The following is an 18375-nucleotide window of genomic DNA, read 5'->3' on the forward strand; positions in this document are numbered from 1 at the left end:
CCTGTAAACAGGCGGTGAATAGCATTGGCGAGATCGTGTCTCCTTGCCTGACGCCCTTCCTTATTGGAATTTTATTGCCGACTTTATGGAGGACTATGGTAGCTGTGCAGTTGCTATATATATCTTCCAATATTTTGACAGAAGGCTCTTCTGCCCCCTGATTACGTAATGCCTGTATGACTGCTGAGGTTTCCACTGAGTCGAATGCTTTCTCGCAATCAATGAAAGCTATATATAGAGGTTGGTTATATTCTGCGCATTTCTCTATCACCTGATTGATAGTGTGAATATGATCTATTGTGGAATATCCTTTACGAAAGCCTGCCTGATCATTTGGTTGATTAAAATCTAAGGTTGCCCTGACTCTATTAGCGATTACCTTAGGAAATACCTTGTAGGCAACGGATAGTAAGCTGATCGGTCTAATTTTTCAAGTCCTTGGCGTCTCCCTTCTTGTGAATTAAGATAATGTTCGCATTCTTCCAAGCTTCTGGTATAGTCGAGGTCATAGGCATTGCGTATACAGGGCGGCTAGTTTTTCTAGCACGATGTCCCCTCCATCCTTCAACAGACCTGCTGTTACCTGATCCTCCCCAGCTGCTTTTCCCGTTTCTATTGCTCCTAAGGCTTTCCTTACTTATCCTTCATTCACCAGATCAGGACTTGGCCACAACCTTCTATGAAAAAGCCAATTAACCCTCGGCCCACAGTCCCCAGCGGCTGCAGAGCAACTGACCACGGCGGCGGTCAGACCTGTGACGCAGCGGAGGGTGCTAAGAATTTCTGGTTGTACTATGTCAGTAATAATTTTGAAGCCAGATGGCACTGGGTGCCAGATTTAGGCACGCCACCTGGGTAGCGCAGGTTCCCTATATCCCTCATTCCTAGACTGTGGAGCAAGATGCCCTTTTGCAACTAGTTGGTGGAACACTTACTTCCCATAGAAATGTGAACAATGCCAGTTGCTTACTAGAGCTGAATGTCAAAAGAATTCCTCTGTTCTAAGATGGAATTAGCGTTTCATTCTGGCCCAATAGTATGAAATCCAACCAGTGGCGCCACTGAATGAGTGTGTATAGGTACAGCTGGCCAAGCCAGAAAACGTCTGAGCTGCTCCATCCATCCATGCAATACTAAAGCAGCATCCATTTTAAGAACACTAAAGCAACAACACACCCTTTCAATAAGGATAGGCATTTTATGTAGATAGGCATTTTATGTACAGGTGTTATACAGGTTACAACTTTACATAACACTACACCACAAGTACACAGCCCCCCAGCCCCTCCCTCCGCAAACCATTGGTAAAACCATGCAAGCTGCTCAGTGGTGCATACCGTGACCAGGTGGTCTGTGTTGTAATATATCTTGGGTCGATGTAATGCGAGCCGCACGACACATTATCCCTCCTACCTGCGACCCTTTCTTGTGCAACACGAACTAGATGCAGCAAAGACAAAGCACACGAGTTACTGTCAACAACGGGGCTCTGTGCAGCGGGTTAATGTGTTAAAGAACGGCAATGCTCTCTGTACAACTGCCTCACTTTGTGGGTCCTTGGAAATGATTAAACTGAAACTTAGTTTGACGGCCTTGGAAAAAGCAGTAGGAATCAGTGACACAGCCTTTTAAGAGATATACAAGACATGTAGTTTTTATAGCAATGGCTTTGCAATGGCCAATTTTACATATTTAAAATAATAAACACATCTGACAAAAATTTTTGAGTCTTCAGAGCAGCTTTGCAACAACTATGTGCTGTCTTAAACTCCCTTGCATCAAGCCTTGGCAGAAAATTACATAGCTATAACTATTTCTCTCTATGAATTGTGAATTGCAGGGCTCAGCAAATGGCTTGCACACACACTGGGAAAAAGAGGCAAGTTCAGAAGCAAGCTGGTAAAATAAAAACGAAACAAGACTACCAATGATAGTTGCTTCCTCTCAACCAAATAAGCACTGCACTTATCTAGAGCTTGGAGACCAAACTGCACTGTTATAACCAATGCAGCTCTTGGGACCCTCAGCTGTTTTTAGAAATTATGCAAGTCGTACAGCGACAACAAGTGCAATCGCGCAGCCATAATTCACAGCGCCTTTTCGCAATGGTATGAATAAGCCTTTTCTGTAATCCCGTTGAAGAACACCCACTTTCCAAGAGAGAACGGAAGGATAAATATAAAGGGAAGCATGCATCGCACTTCAGAGCATTGGAACTGGAAGGTGACGAAAGAGGCACCTAGGTTTGGGGGAGTATTGCTGGTGCCATTGGCACAAGAACTCTGCAGTGCTCCTAGAGAGTAAACGAGGAGTAAAATAATACGCTCAACAGGGTGTGGAGGGGGCGTTGCAGAATGAAAAGTGTACACATGCGAAGGAGGCCGAAATGCCAAGGGTCTTCGTTCGCAGTGTGGACACGCCGAAGCAGCAGTTAGGAATGTGGTTGTTCGTCGTCAGCACGCCAACACCCCGACTCTCTCCCGGTTGAACCGGTCCATTCCTTCTGTGTGCCTGTCGGTGCGTTCCAAGGCGGGAGGAGAAGCGGCATTTTTTTTTTAAGCAGCTCCTGGTGGCCCTGCCTGTTCACTCCAGAGAGTTGTAGACCAGGAGCTGCTTTAGGACCTTTGTCTGGCTCGTCTCCCGGATCTCGCCGGCGAGAAACATCTCATCCACGACGCTGTACACCTGGACAAAAAAAGACATAACAGCTTTCTTTTTAACGCGAAAGCGTTGAACGCATTGGCACTGTGAGCAATAAATGGGGTGGCGTAGGATGGCCCAAGCAGCTACCCACGGAGAAGCAACCTAGGTCACGTGACTGTGTGGCATAATCACAACCTGCCCACCTGATTGTGAGCAAACTAACCACTCTAGCAGGTGGCAGCTAAATTAATGATTGATCACGAGAACTTGCTTGGGAAGAGAAACTTGGGTCGCACAAGACCCAATGGTGGCAGAGTCTGCCATCGCAGGGCAGTGGCGGATCCCTTAACCGCTGCACCACTGCGCCAGGAGTGGTGTGAGGACTCCCAGGGACATATGAATGTAAATTTGCGAATTACCAGTTCCACATATACGGCCATTAACTCATTAATGCTACTGCGTCATATCCTTAAGGCAAAGCTTAAGTGTCCCCTCCAATTTTTTTTTTTTAGCACCAGTGGAAAAGCTGAAGGTGACTGTAACTGAACTGGACTGCCCTATTTGTTCTTTTCTTGTAAACAAAACATGTAACCTGAATCCGGATGAATGATAATTAATAAAGTAAGAAAAAGGCAAGACATGCAGAAAAAAGGCAAGTATGAAAGGAAGATGAGCTAAATGCAAAATTAAAGAGAAAATCATTTCACACCATTGTCATTTTAACGAATCTAAATCTAGGGTGCATACATAGTCATACGCCCACGAAGAAGGGACAAGATGTCTAAAAAAATTGAATTTCAACAACATCAACAATCTTAATAGTGCAAGCAGCCACAATATCGAATTGTAAGTCAAAGGTTTCTGTGAACTATTATTGCAAATTTTGAATGCTTTTGGTGTTCAGCGTTAGGTGCAGCATGTAAGTGGCAAAAGGTTAGGAGGGAACGCCACTAACAAACTCAGCATCATGCCATTCCTCTACGGTTCCAACTGCAACATAAAGCTGCCAAACAATATCGATTACTGGCACCAAGATTTGCAGAAACCCATTTGCTGAAACAGTTCACATCAATTAGAATCTAGGCACTTCACACTGCCAAGATGCAGAGCTATGTTGAAAGAAAAAATGACTTGTAACCATGAGAGACGGGAGGGCACTAATGTAATATCAAGAACAAATTTGAGTTAATGACATCTCGTCAGAAATTAGGACAAAAAAAAATATGCTTGAACAGGACACATAATGTATCAGGTAAATAGTCTGCTACAGCAGGGTTCTCTAATTACGTGGAACTCTTGGGTTGCCTGAGCACCTAAATTCGTGCAAACCTCAACTCAAACTTCTCTGTTCTAGAAACTTTAATGTTGACAGCAATCATACTGTAATTGCTGAGAGCAAGGTGTCACTCAAGAGGCTATAATGATTTACTGAATTTGGGCATTTCACGAAGGCCCATGCATCAACGTCCTCTTTTTACATTCATGATAGTTGGGAAGGGATGGAAATCCAAGTGCATCAAGTTCTTTGGCACCTTTTGAAAACTGTTGGGATTCCTTGAGGCCAAAAAGAACGAGGACCCCTGTGTTAGGGTAAGAGAGAAGAATACAAGGAAAGAAAAACAGATCAGAGCAGCTGCAAGTCCAATGAGAAATGGGATTACGGAGTCTGCTGAGCTGGGTGCCTTTTATGGCAAAGAAAAAAAGAAAAAGATAACATAGGGCGCAGATAGAGGTCTCTGCCCTCTAGTGGATGAAATCTTTCCGATGATGTTTTGATAGTGAACTTTATTATGTACGTCGTCAGCACGCCTGTCTGCAGCACTTGAACGCCGCCCGTCAAACAAAGGAAGGAAAATTTTTCAGCAGGTACATGGTTCTAGACACAATGCTTGTGCTAGAGCAAAGCTGCATGCACACACAATTTGCCCTGGAAATTGCACAGTACCAGCAATAGGTGAGCTTAAGATTTTAGTTTACTTGTTTCGCAGCATGCCACTGCAGCTGTCTAGGCAGGCGTGCTGACGACTGTACAATATATACGCACCCAGTCAGTCTATAAACTAGTACGCTATGAACCAAGATTTATTTTTCACCACTTTTACAACAATCAGTTGCTTTGCGCAACAGAAATTTGGATACCAGTCAAACATTCACGCAAGAAGAAAGCTTTTTGTTGTCTTTCGTAAACAGCTTCCATAGACCAACATAACCACAATACAATCAGAGTGAAGAGTTGCTTTGCGCAACAGAAATTTGGATACCAGTCAAACATTCATGCAAGAAGAAAGCTTTTTGTTGTCTCTCGTAAACAACTTCCACAGACCAACACAACCACAATACAATCAGAGTGAGGAGCGGTGCATTATCGTGCTGCAGAATGGTGAGAAGTGGTGGGTACCAGAAACCTGTCCTGACAGGTGCTCTCTGAAAGCTGTCTCAAAGGAGTGCACATGATGCCACCTACGTACCTTGTAGAAGTTGAAGACGAGGTCCAGCTCACAAACGTTGTGGAAGTACTCGTTCAGCACTTCCACAAAATTGTGGATGGCCTCGAGGTAGGCCAGGTTGTTGTCATGTACATCGACACAGATGCAGAAGTAGAGGCCCGCATAGCGTCGGTACACTATCTTGAAGTTTCGGAACTGCAACAACAGGTCAACGACCGGGAGTGAAGACACCAGGCACTACAGGGACCGACTCCCACAAAAATTGGGAGATAGCAGTTCATTGCCTTTGAATGCTGGAAGGTGAACAATAAGTTTATAGATTTATTTTTATTTTTCACCTAAGCACTAATGTGGACCTCTAGCATTCGGTCCAAGCAGAGGGTGAGAAAAGGCAATACATTTTTTTGATATTGGTGCCATTAAGTTGCTTCAAGACTGAAAATGGCACGAAAACCGGGACAAGATAGAGAGAAGCAACACACACTCTCTATCTTGTCCCGTTTTTCGCGCCGTTTTCAGTCTTGAATCATGGACCAACTGGCCCAACAATCCTCCGTTTTGTTGTCATTAAGTTGATTATGGAGACAAATGCAAGTTCAATTTGGGATAATAAATGCAATTTTTCGAATACACATTCACCAGTTTGCACAAAACATCACAAGAGTCATCACTAGCCCAACCATATCCATTGAATAGAGGATAGGTAAAAATCTTAGGAATGACCCTAAGTTAAAATGTGACTTCTACTGTACGTTACTCCAGGTGTATATGTATTGATTCAAGAGAAATAGGAAAATTTGAATGCATTAGTTTGAAAAAGTAGGGTGAGTTGAAATAACAATGATGGTGGTGAGCCTTATGAGCATCTATCGGGTCTAGGTTGCCAACAGGTAAAGCACCCAATTTTCCTAGCAAGTAGAATGCAGCTAAAACTGCCCTGCAGGAAATGGCAATGCAATGTGGAGGGCTCCATGCTAATTCTAACCACCTATTCTTAAATGTATATCAAAATATCAGCACATGGGCACTTTTGCCTTTCACTCCCGTCAAAACACAGCTGCCAAAGAAATCATAAATAGTTCTCGGGAGTAAAATGTTAGTGTTTCTGCTAACACTTTTGCCCGCTATTAAAAGGACAGGAGACCTTGGGTCCAAACTTGGTTCTCCTGTTTCAATGAGAACTGTACAGAAATATTTTCACCGAGCATGCTCCATCTTTATTTCGATGAAATATGTAGCAGTTAAAATGGAAAGGTGAATTGTATTGCAGTACAACACAGTGAAATTTAAGGTGCCCCCTTTGTCAAGAACTAATGCCCATTAGCTCTAATACCTAATGGATCTGTTATACCCCATCTCCTCAGATGTTATTTTTCATGAAATATATATTTCTGCTTGGCTTTATGTAATCTGCCGTTTGGCTGGGTTCTTGTTTGTGCATTTCCCTTTCAGGCAACCTTTTGTACCACCCATGACCTTTCTTGGCTGTGTACTATATTTTCTCTACCAAATACCTTTTCTCAAAGGCTTTCAAGGGGTATTTTGAATAAAAAAAAATGAACATATCATACCTTGTTAGTATTCTGACTAGTGAATACAGTAATCTACCTGAATATGAATCTAAAGTGTGGCACACATTGAACCACAAATACCGAATAAAGTCAGCGCCTTTTGCCTTTTGCCACAGACAGACTGCAGAACTCAAGCTAGCCTATGTATATCGGAGGCTATTGTATGCATTCTTTTTTACTGTTTATGTGGAGCTTCTAGAAAACTGCCAGTGTCTTGAATTTTCTAGGCACCAAGCAAACTTTGGGAAAGAGAAGGCTTTTGATTGTAAGAATGTATCGGTTCGGGCAATATAAAATACAAATCTGCATGAGGACATGTTCATGTCATATCATTTTATGCTGACTGAATCTTCTTCACTAGTAAATAAACTTGCACAGTGATTTCTTAGGCTCCTGAACAATACAAGTCAGCACCTTGGTATATTCCAAGCATTTACGTGTTCTGCTCAACATTCATACCACACTAAATGTTTAAAAACGGCCAACAATATTGGCGCTTGGACATGTAATAAAGACACACGCAAAGCTATGTTAATATCGGCAAATTCTATCTTGTTTCTGCCGAACAGGGTTTAATAACTAGCTTTGCTCACTGTTATGAGACCGAGTGCAAATAGCGCCAAAAAAGTGCGAATTTAATTCAGAACCTACGCACACCATCGAATCAAGGAAAATAATATACAAAAACCGGCCACCTTCCTAGAGTGCTATAAATGCCGATAAACGGTAACCACTTGGACTAGTAAACCAACTGTGCGAAAATGAGCAAGGTTCAGCACATGAACGATGCGAACTAATAGTGGTGCTAAGTAAGTGTACTGAGGTCACTTCAGTGCGGCTAAGGTCAAGTGCAGAGTTCAGGAAACACTTACCTCGACGAAATTGGTGTGCTTGGCATCTCTTACCGTCACTACAGCGTGAACTTCTTCGATGAGCTTCTGTTTCTCGTCGTCATCAAAGTTCATGTACCACTTGGCTAACCTCGTTTTGCCGGCCCGGTTTTGAATCAAGATGAAGCGTATCTGGAAAGGTTAAAGAATAACGAAGAGAAAAGGCAATTAACGGCGCTTCAATTCAGCGGGTGACATAATCCCCGTGGCCGAAAGTGAAACACTGTACTGGAGCATCGCGTACGGTGGGATACTAGGGCAGATAATGCACTATGCAACGGTAGCATATTAAGGGTGAACTGGGATGTAACAAAACGGGCTACTCACCATATTTCCTGAGTAATGAAAAATTTGCCTACCGGCTACCGCACCTGACCAACTACTCCGCCTCCCTTCTTGCTAGCCGCCCAAACCGGAAGTGCAAAACGCCGACCAGACTGCGGAAGTTGAATAGATGACGCGCATTACCCTTTTGTGAGGGATTATCTGCACTGCACTCAAAGGTCCAGAGGCTTTGCTTACAGGCGTCAGGCGTTATCTGTCCACGCTTATAATAGCTTTCCTCTTAGCGACGGCGGCAAGCGAGACGGACGCTGCGATGCGCACGTGTTTTGCGAGCGCAAAGTGGCAGTGAACTTATTTAATATTTCTTCCTGTTGGTGTGTCGACTCAGCCTTACATAACTGAAGCTCAGTCGGTACTGCTAAAACAGTGAACCATGACGCACGTTGAAAGAATGCGAACTCACGTTCATCTCCGTGAGCACGACCTGCTTCATGTGAGTGATTGGATGTGCATTACCGGAATTGCTTGATTGTGTGTTGTTGGTAGCTGCTGTTCTCTGGTACACGGCTAATTTTTGTGTCTCATGTCACCTCCTTTAAAAATCATCGCAGACCGAAACTTCCGATCACTGTGGTGCGAGGCCGGGCGTCGATGACAGCTGGGATATTCGAAAGTTCACCAAAGTGAGTTGGTTCATTCCGGTGCTTATTTGCGTTGCATTTTTATAACTACATGACTTCGGAAAAGCATTCGGTGTTTGCCGTTTGTGAATTTTGTTGGTGAAAATAAATGTCATGCATTTAGTGTAACTGCGTTAATGGCTTTCTTATTTTAATGCATTTAGCACTTCAAGGTTGGAATCGTCTCCCTGGACGATACGGCTATGGAGTTCGACATGATCGGCCTCAACCCAGCCATTGCAAATGCCATTCGCAGGATACTGCTCGCAGAGGTGCGTAGCCTTGATATCCACTTCTTGCCTTGGTTGAGCGTATTTTCACATTCACAAACAAAGCTTTTGTGCCCCCCCGTCTTGCAGGTACCGACGATGGCGCCCGACAAGGTTTACCTGTACAACAACACAAGCATCGTTCAGGATGAAGTCCTGGCTCACCGCATCGGCCTCGTGCCCTTCAACATCGACCCAAGGATGTTTGAATACAGGGAAAGTGGTGCGTAAAGAAATCAGGGGCTGCAATCTAGGCACTTACATAGCTGTGTGTAACATTCTGATTCTCAAGACATTGCATGTAGTTTTGTTTATAGACAAGGCAGCCTAGGAAATCTTTCTGTCACAAATAAAATTGCTGAAAAGCATCTGTGCTGCTAGTGCCACTGAGCAATATTCACTGACACTTGCGTTTTCGTTCATTGATGTAGCATCAAGGCACAGTGATGTAAAATATTACAATATGTTGGTTTGAAACATATGGTTGTGCCATATCGGCACAAAACTCAGATCTTAAATCTGGCTTAAAAAGCTACATCAATTTTTATATCACCCAGCCTTTACGCCGCTGATGGCAGTCGGTGAAGTCAGACCTTTTTTGGAATTTACTAATGTGCAAGCTTAAATGGTTCATAAATGAGATTAAACTGAAAGAGTTACTCATTGTGATACACTTTCTCTGCTAATGTCTTGCCTCTGAGGTTTACCCTGTGCTACATATCTAGACTGATTACTATTTTCTTCTGACGAAAAATTGTGCCTGAATGTAGAAAAGAATTGAGCATTCCTGGCACTTTATGCTTTGCAGGGAGTGAGGGTTCACCAGAAGACACGGTTGAATTTGAACTCAAGGTCAAATGCACCAAAAATCCACATGCACCGAAGGATGCGACTGTTCCTGATGAACTTTACAGGGACCACGTTGGTAAATTGTTAATGGGCTCCTACTTTCATCACAGTTTTTTATGCGTAAGAATTGAAGGAACAATTTAACAGTTAGTGTTTTTTCTTGCTTTTGATGTTTTCAGTTTACACAAAGCACCTCACATGGAACCCTCTTGGCTCACAAGTGGAAATTGTGAGTTTTTTTTTCTTTGCTGCTCCTTTTAGCTTGTAAACTCAAGCTTGTTGTGCTCAGAGTAGAAGCCATGTTTCTCATAATGTGTAGCAGAAATTTTTCATATACCTTTCTCCGAAACATGCTGCAGTTTGGGAACAAGCCTCCAAAGCCTGTTCATGATGACATTATCCTCGCAAAGCTCAGGCCTGGCCAGGTAAGAAATATTTTTGCTACCATAATTGTTTAAGTTATTTCGTTGCAGTGAAGAAATTTAAGCTGACAAAAATAAAGTTAGGGTATGTTTTAACTGTGTGCAGCACTTTCTCTGTAAAAACAAAAACTTATTTCTTTGCAAGTCGCATTTTTGGCTGCCAGGTGGAGTTCGTATAGGCCCTTTAAAGGTCTAGAGCTTACACGTGCACCTTGTAACCATCACTGGCAGTTGCGTAAGCTTGGCAGCCTGAAATTGTTCGCACTCAAGTATATCTGTTTTGATCGTGCGTCTCCAAACTGCCCCCCATGTCTGTTCCATTACTTTCTGGCTAGGGCCTGTGAACACAGCTGTTATGGTCATTTTGAACAATTCTACTGCAGTTCTGAGCACATTTAAAATTAAGAATGACAATCCTTTAAAAATAATGCTTGTGTGGAGACAAAAATACCAAGAATGTTCCAAAAGTTAAATGCACATAATTTAGGAACTCGCTTAACTCATTACCTTTGAATAATAATAATAGTGGTGATGGAAAAAATTTTGGGTATTGTCAAATTCTGGCCAGTCATCTATTGGAAAAGTGTTCGATGGCATGCTTTGCTAATAGACCTGATTTCATTTGTGTTCCAGTTTGCTCAGCCTGAAATGTAAATTTAATTATTCTCCTGCACGGTATTGATATGTGTTGATCTTATGCGTCATTTAAAGCATGCTTTCTTTAAAGAACTGCATGAATGCATTTTTTCTCCATGGAACTGTGTGAACGGACTTTTGTCCGTAGTGAGTTCACTCAGCAAATGGGCAGGTGGGTCCGTTGAAGCAGCTGCACACATTACATTGTCAAAGGCAGACCTGTGACATATTTAGTTACAGATACACTGCAACTTTTTTTTGTTTTAATGACTGCAAAACACACTTATTAACACCACAAGACAGTGTACTGCAGCTTGTTAGCTGTACCTTGAAAAATTATCAGAATGATTAGAGGTGCAGTTATTAAATATTTACTGTAAGAATTAAACATAGATACAGGAAATATCATACACAAAAGGAAACATTTATTGCTACACTAGGCTGTGCTGTAATAACTCAAGATTTAAAATATGCTTACTGTGTGGCCATTCTCTGACTGCTGTGCAAGGCTTTTGCCATCCCTTTTGGGGTGCGCGTTGTGCATGGTCTGCACCATTCTGAATGATTCAAAATGCAACCTCTTCTCAAAGTTTTTGTATTTGGGACTATGCCACACAAGTATAAAGTAAGCAGGCAGCTTTGAAGCTATGCAGTGCCTGGCACCAGTTATCTGAAAATGCCAGATCAAATTTTGCTGAAGTATAGTTGACTGTCAGCTACATTGTTTGATTACTTACGTTGCAATAAGGAACTTCAACGTATATTTTAAATGATCTTGCGATGAATGTAGTCAAGGGCTTTTCCGTGTAGCTCCTGTGTATAGGAAGTGGTATGGGGACTTCCGGGCACTCTTTGTGGCTTGAGCATTGTATACATGTTTGTGAACATGTCATGTGTACATTCTTTTTGTTTGCGTATCTCCCCAGGAGATTGACCTGAAGCTACACTGCCTGAAAGGCACAGGCCAGGTTCATGCGAAGTTCTCACCTGTAGGTAAGTTGCTGCATTTGCGTGCAAGTTACTTCAGCTGGCTTTGCCCTTGGGAGTGGATTTGCAGCCAATGAGGGAATGTGTGTTGGGTGCCCAGTCACCACGGGGAAAGTGAAGTGAACCTGCCTTGTGGGCAGGCCCATTTATCCATTCCATTGTCCATTTCTTTTTATTTTTAAGGGAGGATTTACAGGTGAGCTTCAGAGAGTGCAGTAAAAAGAAAAGGGGTGAGGAAAAGCATACTTGAACATGGACAAGCAATTTTCGTCGCAAAAGAAAAATGAATGCGAGAAAGTTTGGCTAGCTTTCCCCAGTGCCACTGGGTACCCATTGGTGATACAGTGCATACAAGCTTTCGCCTGGTCTGGTGCTCAGCTTCTTTGGGATGAAATGCAAGGAATATCGGTCATTGACCCCATCTTGAGTAGGTGAAAAAGCCTTGCGCCATGGCGCTCTTTGGCCACAGATGCCCTTGTATCATAAAAATTCATCACCATCATATTGAAGCATTTGGAATAAAGAATGGGTGGCTGTGATTGATTTGAAGGCAGTGGGAGCTTCTACGCCACTAATGCAATTCTACATGGTGGTGGGGACGTTAGCCATTTTTCAAAGCGAGAGAAACATGCCTAGTTGAAGTCACGCCCACTTGGCAGACACTTCCAGAATACAGGCCCGGGAATGCAAAACTGGGGGGGCCGCGATTGAGTCACGAAGCATCTTTGGAGTGTTGCTGATTTTTCGGAGACACCTGTCATGTTTTCTGGTTTTCTTTGCATGCAGCAACAGCGTCATACCGCCTCCTGCCAGAGATAAGGCTTTTGAGACCAGTGCTTGACGAACAGGCGGAGCGGCTTCAAACCTGCTTCTCCAATGGAGTCATCGAACTGGATGAAACCCCAGATGGTCAGTTGTGCTGGAGAAGGAGACAAACTCTAGTGACTACTGCAGATGTTTGCGGGATAGTCTACATTGCAAGCTACTCTAGATGAGGGTGGTAAAAGATGAAATTGAAACACTCTGTTTTACTAGCTTTGATGAGAGCCATGAAATGAAGTGCTCTGTCCAAGAAGCTCTGCTTACATCTGATGTGCCATGATGCTGTAAGCATTGTTTTAATGGAGTAGTCTGTAATGATGCAATAGATGTTATGATGCAATAGACGTAATGATGCGAGAATTGTGTAGCTTGGAACATAACACAATGCAATTTTCTACCACCATCTTCATGACCCTAACTATGTCCACTGAAGGAAAGGCCGTATCGCTCTAACCCTATCCTGTGTCAGCTGCAGCCACCTTATCCCTGGAAACGCCGTCACGGTGGCTCAGTGGTTGTGGGTACTTGGCTGCTGACCCGAAAGATGTGGGTTTGATCCCGGCCACGGCGGTTGCATTTCGATGGAGGCGAAATGCTAGAGGCCCGTGTGCGATGTCAGTGCATGTTAAAGAACCCTGGGTGGTCAAAATTTCTGGAGACCTTCACTATGGTGTCCCTCATAGCCCGAATCGCTTTGTGATGTTAAACCCTGTAAAACCAAACTAAAACCTTATCCCTGCAAACTTCCTACTCTCACCTGCCCACCTAACTCGCTACTGCCCCCTGCTCTGCAATTTTCTATAGCTATAGCAAAATAGTGATTGTGGGGAAGCATCCCAGTTTATTTTTCATTTTCAGGAGAAAGACCTAAATGCATTTGAATTTTTACCTTGATTCTCATGGAACGAGAGCTTTGTAAACTGGTCAGCACACTGAATGAGTTGCTCATTGAGGCCCAAGGTTACTGCACATCACATGTTTGCTGTACAATGGCTGAGAAGAAATTTTGCTGCATATTTTTGTCATGTACATATAAGTGATAAGCCAGATATATATACATATATAATGTTACCCCCTTCCCAATCATTTACTAGGCACAGGCAAATTACACATGGTGATTCATGTTTACTAATGTAACGAACATCATTCCAAACAACAAAAAAAAGACAAGAAATAAAAAATTTGGTGTCTGCTGCTTTAATTCCTTGGTGACACTTTGTTCCATGCGTTTTGCACTGCCACAGGTCACAAGGCGGCCAGGGTGGCCAATGCAAGGATTGACACTTGCAGCCGTAACGTGTTCAGGTTCGACGACCTCAAGGATGCCGTTGAGCTGACGCGGGTCAAAGACCACTTCATCTGTGAGTTGCTTCTCTTTTGCCATTGTTTTCTGTCAACCTTTTCTTTCTCACTTTTCTCTTCTTCGTGCAGTGAATCTGCATTGTTACAAACAGCGCTGCTTCGAAATATCTGCCACAGCAAGTTATTTCCAATGTCCTTTCAACTACCGTATTTACTCGAATGTAACGTGACCACGAATGTAACGCCAGGGGTGACTTTACATGCTGCCCACCGGGAACAAATAAAATCACGAATGTAGCGAGAGGCTTAAGGACGCAAAACAAAGTACCTTTAATAGACATCGTGGCCAACATGTTTATTCATCTTCCTCGTGTTAGGAGGCCGAGTTCTTGTAAACGGAGTCCTTTTAGCTATCGAAGTCTCCCGGTGACTTCTGCCGCATCGATGTTGTTCGCCGCAGAGAGAAACCATTTCTCTTCATGAACGTTTGGGACCATCCACGAGATGCTCTGAACTTCCCATCTCCCGAACAATGTCTAACTTTCCAACGGATCAGCTCGACAGTGACCCCCATGAGACGGCTGTGCTGCTCGATAATTAAGTCCGCCACTTTTTTCTGCAGCTCGACGTGATGGCCGTGGCAATCCTTTGTGGTCGGGTGCACAATTAAATAGCCCCTCCCGCTGCAGCCGCCATCCGCGGATGGTTGACTCGTTGAGGTCAAGTCTTTGAGCTGCCGCAGAATTCCCGACCTTTCCAGCTAACAGGATCGCTTTTGTCTTAAAACGACCGTCGTACTGAGCACGACGCATTGCCATCGTGCACACTGAATCAATACACCGCGAGCGACGCCACAAGAACACGATGCAATGACGAACTGAGCGCGAGGTCGCAACAAACACAAAAAATGACAGAGCAACACTTTGACTTTGGATGGATGAGGATTTGTCTTCTGTGGTACCCATGTTGCCAGCATAAGATCGCAAAACTGCAGAAACCGAAACCAAGCTGATTGCTTGATATGGATGCACCGCGGCACTGCTTTAAGCCAATCGAAGTGCGGTATTCGATTATAACGAGAGGGTGGACTTTAAGGGGAAAAAATATGGGAAAAAACTCGTGTTACATTCAAGTTAATACGGCAACCGTAACATAGAATGCAGCAAATTTTTCCATGCACGAACAGTTTTCAGAGTACGGTAGGCTGTTTCAGTGATGGTTTTTCAAAGTGAAACGCAAAACTTGAGAGTTTATTCTACATTATAGAAAGCGTAATTTTGTTCCATTAATTTTTCCATCCAAAGGTTCCTTCACAATTGAGTATCACTGCTCAGTTTCACCAAGAAGTGGCCTTTGATGTTGGGGTTGACATAGCTAGCAGCTCAGCACACATTGTGCCTACATCATGCACATATGACTGTGCTCGTTTCGTTGCCACATCTCCACCATGCGTACATTCCATCATGCGGACACTAGTAGTAGCTTGTTTTGACAAACTCTTCTGAGAGCCCATTTCCTTCATCCAAAACACATAAAGAGGAAATGGCAATGTGGGCTGAAGGCATACAGTTATTCAATGATCTTGAGCGAATAAAAATTGCCCTGCTGTCTGAAGTGAACATTGCATATCTTAAGCACCATTGCCCTTAAAATGTCCTCTAGACGCACCACATTGATGTCTCGCTTTCAACTTGTGCGCCTTGCGTGGATTTTACGCCAGCAACTGTTAGTGGTTCACTTGATGGAGTTTTGTTGACACTTGGCATAAGCACCTGGCCGTGTATTTTGAAGCTGAATTCATGACCTGTCACGCTCATGTTCATGGCAACCTTCAGAGAGGCGATGAGTCTGGCCATTCTTAATTGTGGGCTAGCAGAACTTGGAGGACAGCTTGTGGATTAGAGTTGACAAAAATTGCATAGAGGGAAAATAGTGCTCCTGTCAGTTTGAATTCATTATTTGAATAATACATCCATCAAGAGGACACCTGGAAATGGTAAACTTTGTATATTTTGGTTGGTTAATGTTTAATTTAAGATGTGGATTTGACTGAAGAGATATGGCTCTGCCTTAGTTCATGCAGCCAAGTTCTGGTAATTATGCATTCTAACCAATTTAGTTTAAAATGCAGGTACAGTATGCTTGAACTCAATATGTCTTAAAGCCATTGCTGTGGTTTCAAAATTTTAGGGAACGATGACACCGGGCTCTCATTTGGCGTGAATGAAATTTCTTGAAATCAAACATTTTTTGCTTATTTACTATATTTTGTTCATGTGAGCACTTGATCTTAGGTGTGCTACAAAATACAAAAAGCACTCTTTAATGCTTTGATTTGCCAAAAGCTATATTTTTCCTGACGGATACATATTTCCAGCTAAACACTGGCCAATTGAAATGCAGACTTCACACTTCCAGGCATCCCAGAGGTGGATGATTGATTGCAGTATCAGTGTCTTCTGTCTAGGTAACTGTATAAAGCTGAAACTGTACACCCTGTGATAAACATTTTAAACAGTGCTTCAGGAAATGAGCCCGACAACAAACACAAGGTGGCGGGAAAGAGTCAAGGATCATTTCTGCGCGACCTCTTTAACTGAGGTTTGGTGTTTGAGATTTAGCTTTGATTTGATGTTGAAGACAGTGTGGCATGTGTGCCCAGGTGCTTCATTTTCTTCATATCTCTGCCATCGTTTGAGGAAGAATCGATGGCAGAATTTCGGGCATAATAGATGGCACTTGGCACAAGCGTGGTGGCAGAATCACCTACTGACCTCTAGGGAATGACTGCTTACGCTGGCATGTGCAACGACACAGACGACTGTTGATTGGTCCTTTTTAGATGTGCATGAAATTCAGGATTGTGGAATATAAACTCTGCATTCTGTGGGATGAAAAGTACTTTGTCCTCTGTACCTCTGTCTTTTCGGGATCTGGCTTGTGTATTTCCGAGCACTCTGTGTTTGGCTAAAGGCGAGTAGAGCTTGTCCAAAGCATTTTTTTTGGTTTGCCGACAAATGGTATCTTAGGTACTAAATGACCGCTTTGGTACCATTAAAAAAAAAAATGCCTGTTAGGTGGTTAAGCAGTCCGTAGACATTAGTACCGAATATTAAGTTCACTTCTGTTTTCAAAAATCAAGTTCCAAGCTCCTGTTTCCCCACTTCCCCCTTATGTAAAATTGTTTCATCTAATTTTTTCTCACCCACCTCTGATTTAAGTCTTCGTGCTGCACTCATTGTCGTAATAATTGGCAGGAAGTTACTTCTTCAGTTCTGCATGCTTCACTTTTTGTTTTCTTGCATTTTTGTCTTTATTTTTCCTGTCTTCCAAAATGTTGAATAAAAATAAGCCGTAGTTTGTGACTAATTTTACAGTTTAGTCGGAATGTTCACAATCCATTGTTGCTTGTTGATTAACATGTATTTGCCAGCCTACTGTTTCATGAAGTGAGTTAACAAGTGAACAATTGATTTGGTCACGAGCCTCATTCTAATTTTTAAAATTCATGAAGGACGCTGACAATTTAAATGAGCTGTAGCTTTTAGAAGAAAATTGAGTACCTAGTTTTCAAAACAAGCACTTCTTTACCCTGATAACCTCTAATCATTTATGCTCCAGAAAATGCTACAACATAGTGTAATGAAACAAGCGACTCTCTTTGTTCCATATTTCAGTTTCGGTGGAATCTACGGGCGCCTACGCTCCAGACTTACTTGTCACAGAGGCCATCAAGGTTCTTATGGCCAAGTGCCAGATGTTCCTCGACGAGCTGGAACACGTGCAAGTTCACGGCTGATTTCTTGTCAAAACCATTGCAAAGCTCATTTCAACCATTTATATTCATCAAGTTGCAATAAACGGGCAGTGATGCTGATACAGGTGTCTGTTTACGTTTGCAAGCTGCGGTACAATACAATGGACTCTCAATATTAATACGAACTCGCAGGGAACCAAAAATATGTTCGAATTGTGTGGAATTTGAATTAAAGGGAGCATTTGATACGCTTGATGTTATTGGGAGCAGAGGGCCAGTTCAAATAAAATAGGAGTTCGAATAAAGCAGGTTCGGATTAACAAGCACCTACTGTAGCTTGTACTGGTTTAGACAGTGGTGTTACAAGTGTGTGAAAATGTGGTTGGTGGCCCTTCCATGTAGTTGGGGATGGAAAAATAAGGCTGAAAATCTCTTTCAAAAGGCTCATCATCAGTCATTCACTAGGCTAGGATACATGAATAAAGCAGCAAAGACCTACTCGCAAGATGCCAGCAGCAAGGCAAGAAAAACTGTTCTCTGGCAAGTTAGTTTTGTCATAGCTTGACAATGAACTCAAAGGAAAATGAAATTTGTTCAGTTATGTGGAGTTAAATTAAGAGAGGTTGATTGCACCAAATGTCAGCTTTAATAATTAACGAGAGTTGTCTGCATTATGCTATAGGGCAGCTACACTTGCTTCAAGAAGCTGCAAAATAAATTCCGAGTGAACCTTAAGCCTCGCACACACTGAAACTACTGTATTAGTGTCCATTATGCTAGATGCATTCTTCTTTGGCCCAACTGACATTGTTAGC

The 18375-nt window shown here is 42.8% G+C and overlaps 2 protein-coding genes across 2 annotated transcripts; one reads left to right on the forward strand and one right to left on the reverse strand.

The window, feature by feature from the left end:
• Positions 1–1178: 1178 nt before the first annotated feature.
• On the reverse strand, positions 1179–8012 carry AP-2sigma (adaptor protein complex 2, sigma subunit). The gene is made up of 4 exons (XM_077665419.1): positions 7879–8012; positions 7534–7683; positions 5112–5285; positions 1179–2685 (listed from the first exon to the last, which is right to left on the reverse strand). The coding sequence occupies exons 1-4, from the start codon at positions 7879–7881 to the stop codon at positions 2584–2586; spliced, it is 429 nt and encodes a 142-aa protein (XP_077521545.1). The 5' UTR covers positions 7882–8012; the 3' UTR covers positions 1179–2583.
• A 109-nt stretch (positions 8013–8121) lies between these two features.
• On the forward strand, positions 8122–17680 carry Polr1C (RNA polymerase I and III subunit C). Its single transcript, XM_077665417.1, has 11 exons — positions 8122–8329; positions 8448–8519; positions 8681–8788; positions 8876–9008; positions 9594–9710; positions 9814–9863; positions 9994–10059; positions 11619–11685; positions 12466–12588; positions 13746–13862; positions 17481–17680. Exons 1-11 carry the CDS (start codon positions 8270–8272, stop codon positions 17600–17602), a joined length of 1035 nt encoding a protein of 344 aa, XP_077521543.1. The 5' UTR covers positions 8122–8269; the 3' UTR covers positions 17603–17680.
• Positions 17681–18375: the final 695 nt, after the last annotated feature.

Source organism: Amblyomma americanum, chromosome 5 (genome assembly GCF_052857255.1).
Source record: "Amblyomma americanum isolate KBUSLIRL-KWMA chromosome 5, ASM5285725v1, whole genome shotgun sequence".
NCBI lineage: Eukaryota > Metazoa > Arthropoda > Arachnida > Ixodida > Ixodidae > Amblyomma > Amblyomma americanum.